At 39.0% G+C, this 12752-nt stretch overlaps 1 protein-coding gene across 1 annotated transcript in view; it reads left to right on the top strand.

The window, feature by feature from the left end:
- The window catches only part of DNAH10 (dynein axonemal heavy chain 10), a 54176-nt gene that overhangs the window by 16357 nt on the left and 25067 nt on the right, over positions 1 to 12752 (top strand). Inside the window, exons 21-44 of the mRNA XM_061466229.1 lie at positions 84 to 200; positions 273 to 375; positions 614 to 792; positions 1446 to 1657; positions 1958 to 2114; positions 2541 to 2774; positions 2874 to 2996; positions 3402 to 3635; positions 4111 to 4334; positions 4792 to 5061; positions 5153 to 5336; positions 5620 to 5754; positions 6153 to 6305; positions 6841 to 7029; positions 7133 to 7279; positions 8160 to 8351; positions 8511 to 8629; positions 8801 to 8959; positions 9240 to 9375; positions 9505 to 9627; positions 10132 to 10266; positions 10586 to 10802; positions 11287 to 11406; positions 12313 to 12458. Of these exons, the coding sequence (XP_061322213.1) occupies positions 84 to 200; positions 273 to 375; positions 614 to 792; positions 1446 to 1657; positions 1958 to 2114; positions 2541 to 2774; positions 2874 to 2996; positions 3402 to 3635; positions 4111 to 4334; positions 4792 to 5061; positions 5153 to 5336; positions 5620 to 5754; positions 6153 to 6305; positions 6841 to 7029; positions 7133 to 7279; positions 8160 to 8351; positions 8511 to 8629; positions 8801 to 8959; positions 9240 to 9375; positions 9505 to 9627; positions 10132 to 10266; positions 10586 to 10802; positions 11287 to 11406; positions 12313 to 12458 (4008 nt within the window). The remainder of the gene's footprint in view (positions 1 to 83; positions 201 to 272; positions 376 to 613; positions 793 to 1445; positions 1658 to 1957; positions 2115 to 2540; positions 2775 to 2873; positions 2997 to 3401; positions 3636 to 4110; positions 4335 to 4791; positions 5062 to 5152; positions 5337 to 5619; positions 5755 to 6152; positions 6306 to 6840; positions 7030 to 7132; positions 7280 to 8159; positions 8352 to 8510; positions 8630 to 8800; positions 8960 to 9239; positions 9376 to 9504; positions 9628 to 10131; positions 10267 to 10585; positions 10803 to 11286; positions 11407 to 12312; positions 12459 to 12752) is intronic.

Here is a 12752-nt window from a genome sequence, read left to right as displayed (position 1 = left end):
GCACATTTATGATGTGAGCACCCATTCCTCTCTTTTTGGTGGCAAATTATTTCTTGTGAGATATGTTACCTGTTTTGTTTTAGGTAGCTAAAGAAGAGCAAGACATGGCCAATGAGATTAAGGAAAAGTGGGATACCCTCTTCTATGAATCATCAGTAGTTGATCACAACCTTGGAGTCATTAAAAAAACATTCACAAAGGTAACTTTTGTAATTAATCTTGAGGAAATTTAGAAACAGAAAGGAAAACCATTGAAACACCTTTCTCTTCAGATTACACAGCAACAAGTTGAGGACTTCAGCAAAGAGACAGAAGATTTCTTCCATAAATTCGTGACTGAGGGGCCTGGTTCTGTTGGGGAAGATCTTGATAAAGGTAAATCCATTAATGTGTGAAAAGTGGTGTCTTAAAGATACTACTAGTCTTCAGACAATTCATAGAATATTATCTAAACCAAGGAAATTGTGCTTTCCTGATTAACATACAAACTGATCAACCAGGAATGTGAGATCTTTAGTGCTATAACTTGTACAGACTGTATGCAAATCCTGTTTTATATGTACCCCATGATCCCTGGGATTGTTTATCTAAAAAAATTCCTCTCCTTTCCCAGGATTGGAAATCATGGCCAGTTTTGAAAAAGAACTGGAAGAACTGGAAGATAGATGTCAGGAACTGGGCAGTATTGAGAAACTTTTTGACTCGCCAGTTACAATGTACCCGCAGTTAATGAAAGCACAGAATGATGTGAAAGGTCTAAAGCAGGTCTATGAAATTTATGCATTACAAAAAGTAAGTATTGCACTCTGAATACACAGGTGCAGACATGAGCAAACATACAGAAAAGGTGGGGAAGAGAAGAAGGGGCTGCATTGTCCTCTATTTCTGATCAACCTTGTCCTAAGCCTTTGCATGAAATTAGCTATGACCTGTAATTGACTGTCACCATGAAATGATTGTAATGATGTTAGTACAGGACTAATAATGTCTCATAGTGGATCAAACACAGACTCTTATCAGATAGAAACAGACCTCCCCCTGCCCCTAATAATTGTTGGGTGCATGAGTCTCCTGATCATTTCAGTGGAACTACATTTCGATACAGGTTGTGTACGGGTGACAATGGGTATCTCAGGCTTTAACTCATCTTAACTATTTCTAATGAGTTTTATTTTTCCAAAGTTAAAATGCCCTCTAAAGTGTGCTCTTAAGTATGCTTTTCCTCTTCTCTGTATTTCCTTTTGATTGTTTCTTATACAGCTGGTTGTGTTTGGCTATGAATCTGTCTTGGACAGGAACCTGTCTCTTCCTCTATAAATGTTAATACAATTACATCTACATCCTGACTGTGGTCTCTGGGTCTTACTGTAGGGGAAAGATTATTTCTTTTTGGTCAGAACTAAAAGGAAATGCAATTTTTTAACTCCGAATGACCTTGTTCCCAGGCAGCTAAAGACAAATGGTCTCAGACACTCTGGGTAGACCTCAATGTCCGGATTCTTCAGGAAGGAATCGAAGGATTTCTTAAAGCCTTTCGAAAGCTGCCCAGACAAGTACGTGGTATGCCAGTGGCCTTTCACTTGGAAAGCAGAATGAAGGCATTTCGAGACTCTGTTCCTTTGTTGCTTGATTTGAAAAATGAAGCTTTAAGAGAAAGGTTTGCTTTGATTTATTTAAATCATTTTATATCTATAGGAAGATTTTTTTCTTCTGTTAGAACTTTTAATTTCAGTCACTGTGGTCATGCCATGTCCTGTAGCTTGAAACTTCACTTCCTGCATTATGAACTTGTGTCATAGCATGACACAAGATTCTTTGTGTATTCAAGATACTGGTTCTTGTTTAAACAGCAGTGTGCTAAACGTGGTTTCATTATTATACATTAAATTAACAGTTTCTTTCATTTTTACTGTATCACGGTAGTTGGTACAGTTGTTGATGTGTCCGTTTAAAACAGGCATTGGCAAGAACTTATGGATCAAACAGGAATACATTTTGAAATGACAACAGAAACATTCACTTTGGAGAATATGTTCGCTATGGAACTTCACAAATACTCAGGTGTTATCAGTGAAATAGTTGGAACTGCTGTTAAGGAACTTGGCATTGAGAAGGTAATGTGAGAAAGGAGAATAAAACTAAAAAGACATAGATGACAACAGCCTCAAAAATCTTTTGAGATTTTAATATTGACATGGCAGCATGTTCAGCTGTCTTCAGGGAGCTGCTATGATGTAACTGATGGCAACTAAGATCAATAGCTTTGTTAATAAGCTCCCACATGGCACAGACTTGTAGCTATCTTGCCTTTGGCAGCAGTATATTGGATTTCTGTTATCACAATAAGCAAGTTTGGCCTGTAAAAAAGTTTCTGAAGAGGGATCCATTCTGTTGCCATCATCATGTTTTGAAATAGATCCTTCTTTATAAATCAGAAAATCTGAGCAAAAATTTTGCTGAATCGTTTAGTTTTTATGCTAAGATTATACTTCTGTAGGTTTTGGAGACTGAAACATGCATCTTTTTATGCTCACATGCAGGGTGTGAAGGAAATAACAGAAACATGGGAAAACATGAAATTCACTGTACAAGAGTACTTCAAAGGCACGGAGAAGCGAGGCTTTATTCTGGGCTCTGTAGAAGAAATTTTAGAGACTCTTGATGACAACAGCGTCAATCTTCAGAGTATTTTGGGCAGTCGATTTGTGGCTCCTTTTTTTTCAACCGTTCACCGCTGGGAAAAAACTCTGTCATTGATTGGTGAAGTGATTGAGGTAGGGAAGAAAATGCTGGACTAAGTAAGGGATGTGTGTTACTTACAATCAGGGTTTTCTACTGCATTTTCTTCTCTGATGGCAACATTTGATTCTTAGATCTGGACGGTGGTTCAGAGAAAATGGATGTACCTGGAGAGCATCTTTATTGGTGGTGATATCAGATCACAGCTTCAAGAGGAAGCCAAAATATTTGACAGTGTAGACAGCCTGTTTAAAAAGGCGAGTAACTGACCTGACTTGTGATCAGCATTACTATTTAGTGCATTTTGCTTCCACTTCCATAGTTTGCTGTAGTGTTCTGTGTCATTCGTAACACTGAGAACAGTATGTTATAATGAATTGAATATGAGTTTGGGGGACTCAGATACATGCTTATGCTTGCATGACTTGGGATACAGGCTGTTGCTTTTACAGTAGCATCTCCATGCTCTCAGCTTTGAAAGCATATTATCGCCATGTTTGCATACAAGAGAGCAGCAATAGGACAACGTATTTAAAACTATTTCACTTCTGTAAGAACCTACACTGCTTGTGCAGCTTGTATGCTTTTTCACTAGTTAAATATGATTTAGCATAATCTATTGCTGTTCAGTATTTTCTAAACTTTCTTTTCTCTCTATGTAGATAATGGATGAAACTGTAAAAGACCCAACAATAAAAACATGCTGTGAAGCCCCAGATCGTCTGTCAGACCTCTATCATATAAATGATGTGCTGGAAAAATGTCAGAAAAGCTTGAATGATTATTTGGATTCCAAGCGAAATGCTTTCCCAAGATTTTTCTTTATATCTGATGAGGAGTTGCTTAGTATCCTTGGCAGCAGTAACCCACTTTGTGTCCAGGAACACATGATAAAGGTGAAAAGTCTGTCTGCTCACAGTGCCTTGTGGTCCTTTAAAAAGTTTAACAAACTATACTGAACATGCTGTTAAGGGTGTGCTAATATTTATTGAATACAGAGAGCATCCTGGCAGCATCTTGATGAGGTTCTGAGTAGCCAAATTAAATGTGATCGTTTGACTCTTCTTGCTCTGATAGTGCACAGTAGCAGTTATAGAAGAGGAAGGTTGGTAGAGGTGCATTCAAGATGCACCCGAATGATCAGTCATTATAGAACCTTCCTGGGGAAAAAATCAATGGGCTAAGCCATCTTGTTTACCTTGCAGCTGATGTATCAGCATACATGTATCAGCATTTGTATTTGATTACTTAGGAGTCATTTCTCTTTAGAGTCCATGGAAATTTTCTTTCATGATTGAACATGGACTAGACACACATCTTTGAAGCTTTGTTTCTAAAATGCCAGTGAATTTCTTTGTTGGTGCATTTCAGATGTATGATAACATAGCCTCTCTGAGGTTTGAGGATGGTGATAACGATAAGAAAATTGCAGCTGCCATGATTTCTGCTGAGGGAGAGGTGATGGAGTTCCAGAAGGTTGTGCCTGCCGAAGGCAGAGTGGAGAACTGGATGACAGCAGTGCTGGAAGAGATGAAACGAACAAACAGGCGCCTGACTAAGGAAGCTATTTTTCGATACTGTGAAGACAGAAGCAGGTGAAACAATCAGTGTCAAGAATAACACAAATACCTCATGTTGCTATGAGCCTGTAGCGATAGAGAAGAATCAAGACTTTATTTTTCAATGTTTAAACAATTTAGCCTGTGTTTCTGTGTGTGGAGGGAGATGGGTACATGCAAATAGCTGGCCAGAAAGAACTGTGGTATCTGTCGTATATGATTTCCTAAGTCTTGAGTTATTTTTAGTGTGGTGTGCACAGTATGTTTTTCTCACGATGAATTCCACTTGGCCATCTTTACACATGGAATAGGCAACTTTTCTATTAGAGCATTTCCTAGGCTTTTGAAATACTACAGTAAACCTTGACAGCATTCTGTACATACCTCTAAAGTTTGGCTCATGTGGTAGTCCTTTGAGGGTTTTTTTGATGTCCCAATTAGTTACTTAGAATAAACAGTAGCTCATCTCCCTCTCTCCATGTATTTTCCATAGAGTTGATTGGATGTTGCTCTTCCAAGGCATGATGGTGCTGGCTGCTAATCAGGTGTGGTGGACTTGGGAAGTAGAGGATGTCTTTCGGAAAGTGAAGAAGGGAGAAAAACAGGCAATGAAACTTTATGCTCAGAAAATGCATAAGCAGATTGATGACCTGGTTGCCCGCATTACAATGCCTTTGAGCAAAAATGACAGGAAAAAATACAACACTGTTCTCATTATTGATGTTCATGCCAGAGACATTGTCGATACGTTCGTAAGAGACAGGTAAACACTCCCCAACCTACTGAGAAAATGCTAAAGGCATGAATTATAGTCCCGTCCTTTAACCTCATGTGAGCAAGTGTCTCTTGTGTAGCATCCTGCAGGCTCAGGAGTTTGAGTGGGAAAGCCAGCTGCGTTTTTACTGGGACCGGGAGCCAGATGAGCTCAATGTGCGGCAGTGCACCGGCACGTTTTCCTATGGCTATGAGTATATGGGTTTGAATGGACGTCTTGTGATCACCCCACTTACAGACCGTATTTATCTCACACTCACACAGGTATATTTCTAGAGGAGAGTTTTTACCAAAAAGCACTTTAAAAATGCACTTCTAGGCAATCCCGTAACTGTTTTATTGCCACTTCCGATTATCTCCAACCTGAACGCTAATGTGTTTGAAATCAGTTGTGATATCCTTCTAACCAGATCTGAGTTCTCATTATTTTGGGTTACTCAAAGATGATGTAGAATGCATTCGTAGGTAAAATTTAAGGCTTCTTGTACCTAAGGGTTCATTTGTGATTTTGCAACCAACCTAATACAAATGTGATCTGTCTCCAAAGGCGTTGTCAATGTATCTGGGAGGAGCACCAGCAGGGCCAGCAGGTACAGGGAAAACAGAAACAACCAAGGATCTGGCCAAAGCACTGGGCTTGCTGTGTGTAGTGACAAACTGTGGAGAAGGCATGGATTTCAAAGTAAGAGTTAAAGATCTGTGTTCTCTGATAAAGTGCCAGTTACTGCTTTTTTTCAGTGCCCAGGATAAGGGCATATTCTGAACTTCAGCATAAGTACCTCCCTTACTGATACCATGCTGCTTAATAATGAAATATGGTAAAAATTTTCTATTTTTAATAAATTCCTGAAGGAGCTTCAAGTGCTTTCAAGCAGGGGAGCAATGACTAGATGGTAGATATTTAAACTCATCACAGGCAATCTGCGGTTGGCAAATATTTATTGCGAGATACTGTAACAGATTGCTGCATGTATAAATATCCAGAATCATTACCCAGTCATTAGAGTTTTATCATACTTGTTTATGCTGAATGTTTTCTATATTCATTGCTGAGACTTTTGTCTTGTTGTTCTTGTTTAGGCAGTTGGTAAAATTTTGTCTGGTCTTGCCCAGTGTGGAGCATGGGGCTGCTTTGATGAATTCAATCGTATCGATGCTTCCGTGCTTTCAGTCATTTCTTCTCAGATTCAGACTATTCGAAATGCTTTGATGAATCAGTTGAAAATATTTCAGGTAAACATTAACAGAGAAGAATAACTGTGAAGGCTGATGTTGTTTTTGAGGCCAAGATTCAGGCTTAGACCCCATCATTAGATCAAAGGGCTGCTGCTTCTATGATTCCTTTGTGCTGAACATGTCAAACTCCAGAGTGTGTACTCTCTGTTTCAGAGACGTTAAATCCTTGCTGATTTCCTAATCCTTTGCTAGGTTCTTCCTTTAGGTAGTGGGATAAAAGTAAGATAAACAGGATAATAGGAAGTAAATGGGATAATGGGTAATAAGGGAGAGGAGTAACTTTTAATTTGATGCTTATTGGAATTCAGAACTCTCAAACAGAAAATTGGATTGAGAAGTGTGAAATGTCTTGATGTCTATATGGAAGATACATTCATCCCTCTGTTTCTATCTGGATGACTATCTCAAACTAAATACTTTAACATACTTTTCTAAGTGGGTGCATGAGAATTGCTGGTTTTCTTTTTCAGCAAATGGAACTATTTATTTTATTCCAAATACACATTGTTCTAACATGATCTTATGCTTTTAGTTTGAAGGACAAGAAATTAGCCTTGATAGCCATGTGGGCATTTTCATTACGATGAATCCTGGTTATGCTGGTCGGACCGAGCTCCCCGAGTCTGTAAAAGCTTTGTTCAGGCCTGTGGTTGTTATTGTACCAGATCTCCAGCAAATCTGTGAAATCATGCTCTTTTCTGAGGGGTTCCTTATGGCAAAGGTAGGAAGATTTTATTGCTACCCATACCCATGTACACACCAATGTCTGCATTGTTTGGCTGTCACTTACACACTTGTGATTATCTGACTTTAATCTCAAACAGGTCCTTGCCAAAAAGATGACAGTGCTATACAAGCTAGCAAGGGAACAGCTTTCTAAACAACATCATTATGATTTTGGACTGCGGGCCCTTAAGTCAGTATTGGTGATGGCTGGAGAACTGAAAAGAGGATCAGGAGACCTCAGTGAGGTAGATTTGCTGCTTTAGGTACCCTGGGCAGATCATCTTTTTCATTAGGAAGAGGATGTGTTTACACATCTGCTGCAGTTTGTGTGTTGGAAAGAGGCACATTGGTGGTGTCATCTGATTTCTCTGTTCTTACTGAGTTTTATCATGCTCTCTGCCAGCAAGATACCATCAGAACTCAAAGTAGGGAAATCTATAGAGAAAGAAGTAATTTATTTCCTGTTAAGTCCAGGATGCAAATAGCCAGATGAGTATTTCTGGATGAATAGCAAAAGCTGGTTTTTGAACAGTGAGTGCTCCAGTTAACTATGAAGCTCAAGTAGTACAGTAAACTTACAAATGAAAGGTTTTCACTACTTCATTGCTTTTTATGGCTTTCTGTACATCTATTTGCTATTTGTGTATGTATGGTTGTGACATCCAGGTGCTTAGGGAAATTTTTAACTCAAATTTCTTCTTCAAAACTTGGAGACAGATGAAGGAAACTCCTCTGTAAAATTATGTACAGATGCACATTGCAGGTTGGCAGGAAATTGGGGTCTAAATGATGCTCTCAAGAGGACCACAGAATGTGGGTATGTTCACACCCAATAACATTTAATGTTATTTAAACATCAAATCGGGGAAGCTGTGGTCTGAGTCACTCCAGCCATTTGGCATTTGTTTAATATGGTAGAAAAAGGCAGTGTATGACTCTGTGCTATTGGTCTGCTTAATCCTCATGAAATAACCAGTGTTTCCACTAGTAACTGATGCCAAGAAAACATTCTCAAAGCTGTACTGAAGTAATAAGACAATAGCTGTAAGAGGTGTTTGGTGTTACTACGTATTAGCTAACTGGTTAGCTATTTAGTAAAGATTGATTTTGCTATGTTTTGTCTAGGAAGTTGTACTGATGAGAGCTCTACGAGATATGAATCTTCCTAAATTTGTGTTTGAAGATGTACCTCTCTTCCTTGGCCTAATTTCTGACCTGTTTCCTGGCCTGGATTGCCCTCGAGTCCGCTACCCTAACTTTCATGCTGCCGTAGAACAAGTGCTGGAAGAAGGGGGTTATATTGTTTTGCCAGTCCAGGTACAAGAAATATTAATTGCTTGAGTATTTGTTGTAAGCATTAAGCTGCATATGCACTGCTGGAATGGCTCCAGGAAAGCTTGTCTGGTGTAGACCTGCTGATCTTTTCCATAGAAGAATTATGGACAGCAGTCTATTGAATCCATATTTATTTTTCAGGTGGATAAAGTAGTTCAGATGTATGAGACAATGTTAACTCGTCACACTACAATGGTAGTTGGACCTACTGGAGGTGGCAAGTCAGTTGTCATTAATGCTTTGTGCCAGGCCCAAAACAAGTGAGTATAGAATTTGGTGCATGGAAATCAGGTTGTAAGATGGTATAGACTGCATTATTCAGCCCTGTGTAGTCATGACAGGATCAGTAGCTGACCATAATATTTACTTGGGTTAAGAATACAACGTGGTATTGTGTCATTTTAATATTGCTTTTCTTGCTGTATCTTTAGGCTGGGATTATTGACAAAGCTTTACACACTGAACCCTAAAGCTATGAGTGTGATTGAGCTTTATGGGATCCTTGACCCTACCACCCGAGACTGGAGAGATGGAGTCCTGTCAAACATATTTCGGGAGATCAACAGGCCTACTGACAAGAAAGAGCGCAGGTGGGCAGCTAGAAACCAGCGTGATGGGTTTTAGATACTGAATTTTTAAGCTTTTATTTTATTTTTTAAATATTTGCTACCACTGTTTAAAAAACGAACGCTAAATAAATAGAAAGTATCCAGGGGTCTTTCTGCTCTCTGTTCGTTCCTCAGTGAGATGGCTTATAAAAAACGAACGGGAGGCTTCAAAACAGCTGGACTGACGTCACCATTGGTGGCACATCTGAATTCTGAAACATGTTTCAGATTAGCCAGTGCCTCTTGGCTCCTGTATCCGCAGGTACATCCTGTTTGATGGAGACGTGGATGCTCTCTGGGTTGAAAACATGAATTCTGTCATGGATGACAACAAGTTATTGACCCTGGCAAATGGGGAGCGGATTAGACTTCAGTCACACTGTGCTTTGTTGTTTGAGGTAAGTAATGACTGTACTGCTTAATACATGGGAAGGGTTAGAAATAGATGGGTCTACAAAGCCTGACAAGCTGGTACTGTAGCTGTTCTTTGTTTAAATGTATGATTATTTTGTATGATTATTTTCTAGGTTGGTGACTTGCAGTATGCATCTCCTGCCACAGTATCCCGCTGTGGAATGGTCTTTGTAGATCCGAAAAATCTAAGATACATGCCCTACTGGCAGAAGTGGGTCCAGAAAAGAGAAAATGAGGTGGGAATTTCTGTACTCGTTCAGAAAGAATTAAATACTGAACTGTAGACAGCTGCAAAGGAAAACCTTTGTAAAGGCAGTCTGATTTTCTGACAACAAATGTAATGGCTAGGAATGCAGCAGAGGGCTGAAGACGGTTCCCAGCTTTTCTAACTTCTGATTGTTTCTGAGAACCAAGAAAACAGTTTACCTGGTTGCCAAAGAGCTAACAGTGAGATTGCTTAGGTCCCTGTTTCTTACATTTGGTTTGAAAACTCAAGTCCAAAGGGAATTGAAGACAGCCTAGTTGCCTAGCACCTGATGAATGCAGATTCTCACCTGCTGACAACCCAGTCCATACAACAGTGTCGCATTTCTTCATGTGACCATACCCTGTCTTTGGTAGAAGTGATCCCTTCAAGAACAATCATACTTGATCAGCCAGGTATCGGTGGGAAGCTCTTCTGTCAAAAATCTGCTTTCAGGGTTTCTGTGTGCTGAATTATTGTCCTTTTTGTTCCTCAGCAAGAGAGAAATTGTTTGAATCGTCTCTTTGAAAAGTACGTGCCCTGCCTTATTGATATGATTATAGAGGGAATTGTGGATGGCAGACCAGGAGCAAAGCTGAAAACCATTGTTCCTCAAACAGATTTAAATATGGTAAGGAAGAGAGAATAAAGGTTGAAAAAGTTTCTCTAAAAAGAGAAATGGAAAGATGGAGAGAGTAAAAATCTCCCAAAGAAAGTACAGGAGTGTCTCTGCTGAAATGTCATTTGCTAGTGATAAGCAGTAATAACCAAGAGACAAAAGAAGCAGTCAGTTCCTACCAGTGCTTTTCTACTGACATTAATATACATATCAGTAGATCCACCTGCAGGGAGAAATGATCAGCAAACACTCAAACAGCTGAAAACATATTAAGAGTTTTCACGCATCTAAGTGACAACTCTGTTTAGAGTTTTGCCTTGTTTTATGACAGGTGGTGCAGCTGGCTATGATGCTGGAAGCTCTAATTGTGGTACAGCATGATGATCCTGATGTTCTGGAATGTTTTTTCTTGGAAGCTTTGTACTCCTCCTTAGGTGCTTCTCTTCTTGAAGCTGGGAGAATTAAGTTTGATGAAAGCGTTAAACGTATTTCGTGCTTGTCTACGGTTAATGATGACAACACCCTGGCTAAGCCAGGGGAGCTGCCAGGTAGGATCTTGTCATAATTTATTCTGAATCCCAGTAATTGCTTACATTAGAAAAGTATTAGTTTCCATGAAGGCAGAGCATCGTTCTTCCTTCCAGCTAAGTTATCCTGGCTGCAAAATATGCTTTCTGAAGGACTATCAGTGAAAACTACACAGAGATACTGATGCTAGATGAATCTCAGCTACTCGTCTGTCCTCACAGAACAGTAATTTTGTATGCCAAGCTGAAAAGATTAACACTGAAAGGAAAAATAAAATGTGAAAGGAAAGCCAGTGGAAGGTGCTTAAAAAGCAGTAGCATGATCCAAGTGCTGGACTAGGAGAATTTTGGTTGATGTTTTACAGAGTTAAATGACAAGTAAACAGAACACAGTGTTACCCATCTTCGTCCAGAATCTTACCTTGCACTTTTATCTCAATCACATTATTTTCTTATGAAGTATTTCAGTGTCCTAGAAAACTTCCAGTTGCTTAATGGTTTGCAGGTCAGCTGCCAACTTTGTATGACTTTCATTTTGATGCATCTAAAAAGCAGTGGGTACCGTGGATGAATCTTGTTCCTGAATATATTCATAACCCTGAAGTGAGATTTCGTGACATTCTAGGTGAGTGTAAGATAAGATACAGTGAAGATATGCCTGTAATTTATTATGTGCTCCCACTGAGTGCGTGGCACTTAACATGAGACACCCGCTTTCTGTAGTGAAGGTCGTCTGCTCAGGTTCAGTTTCTTGTGATAGCACAAATCAATTTCTTGCAATAGTAGTTCAGCAGGGATGGAGTTGATATTTACAGCACTGTGTAATGAAGAAATGAGGGAAGAATAAAAAGCTTGTTTCAGTTAATAAGGCTTATTAGGAGCTATCAATGCCTTTTACAAGCATGAATAGCACCAGATTCACAGTCTGATGTACAAGAAACTCTTGGAAAAATGTCAGCTCCATGGTTCAAGTAGATAAAAATTACATTCATAAGGCTATTATTGGTTGTTACTTCAAGAACTGTATAATGGTGACAGTTGCTTTTCACAGTTAAAGACAAATTGAGGCATGTTACTTTATAGTAGTGCTTCAGTAAGATCAGGTTAACTTCACTGACACAAATAATTACATGATCTCTGAAGTTGCTCCAAATGACAGGCTATTCACATAGAAAGAAATTAATCTTGGTAGAGTTCTGGGAGCATGCTTATGATCCAAATAAATCCTGATTATATCCTTGAAATAGGTATTAAATGGAGTTTAACCAGTCCATACCCCTCCTTTATGAAGGTAACTTCTTTTTTAATATATCTATAGGAGAAAAGATCCCAACGATAAAAGATGAAAAGATGGATGAGCAATTAAAAATTTCTTTCCACATTGTTAGTGAGTTGATATTTCAGATCATGTCTTTGTGCAACTGCGTGTTAATAACTTGAGAGGCTGATCCAGCACTATTCTATAAATATAAATCCCCCAGCTGTACTGCATTTTGATTTAACCTGCTGCCCTATTTGTGATCTTTTTCAGTGCCTACAGTGGATACAACGCGCACTACTTGGTTACTAGAACAGATGCTAAAAATAAAATGCCCAGTTGTTCTTGTAGGTGAATCGGGTACATCTAAAACAGCAACTACACAAAACTTCCTAAGCAATCTGGACAAAGACCTCTATGTATGTATGAGGCAGCTTGCCTTGTTTGTAAAGCTTCCTTTTCATTCTTTGTGTGTTGCATTTGCATTGAAAGGCCTGAATCTGTGGGTAGCAATATTGACTTTGGTAACATGGCTGCAAGCTCCAGACCCAAAGTGCATGATTCATTTGATTATCCTTCAGGAATAAAGATGTTTTATTCTCTTCTAACACTTACAGATTCGGTTTTAGAAAGGAAATGTATATTACTGAAGTGCTAAGATTAGAATTACTTTTCCTTGTCATCCATAATTCAACTGAATAAATGGAGAAATG

Source organism: Pezoporus flaviventris, unplaced genomic scaffold (genome assembly GCF_033815535.1).
Source record: "Pezoporus flaviventris isolate CSIRO_AGI_PZ_B2104156 unplaced genomic scaffold, CSIRO_AGI_Pfla_v1 ptg000041l, whole genome shotgun sequence".
In the NCBI taxonomy this organism is placed as follows: domain Eukaryota; kingdom Metazoa; phylum Chordata; class Aves; order Psittaciformes; family Psittacidae; genus Pezoporus; species Pezoporus flaviventris.
This window is presented reverse-complemented; position numbering and strand designations above follow the sequence as displayed.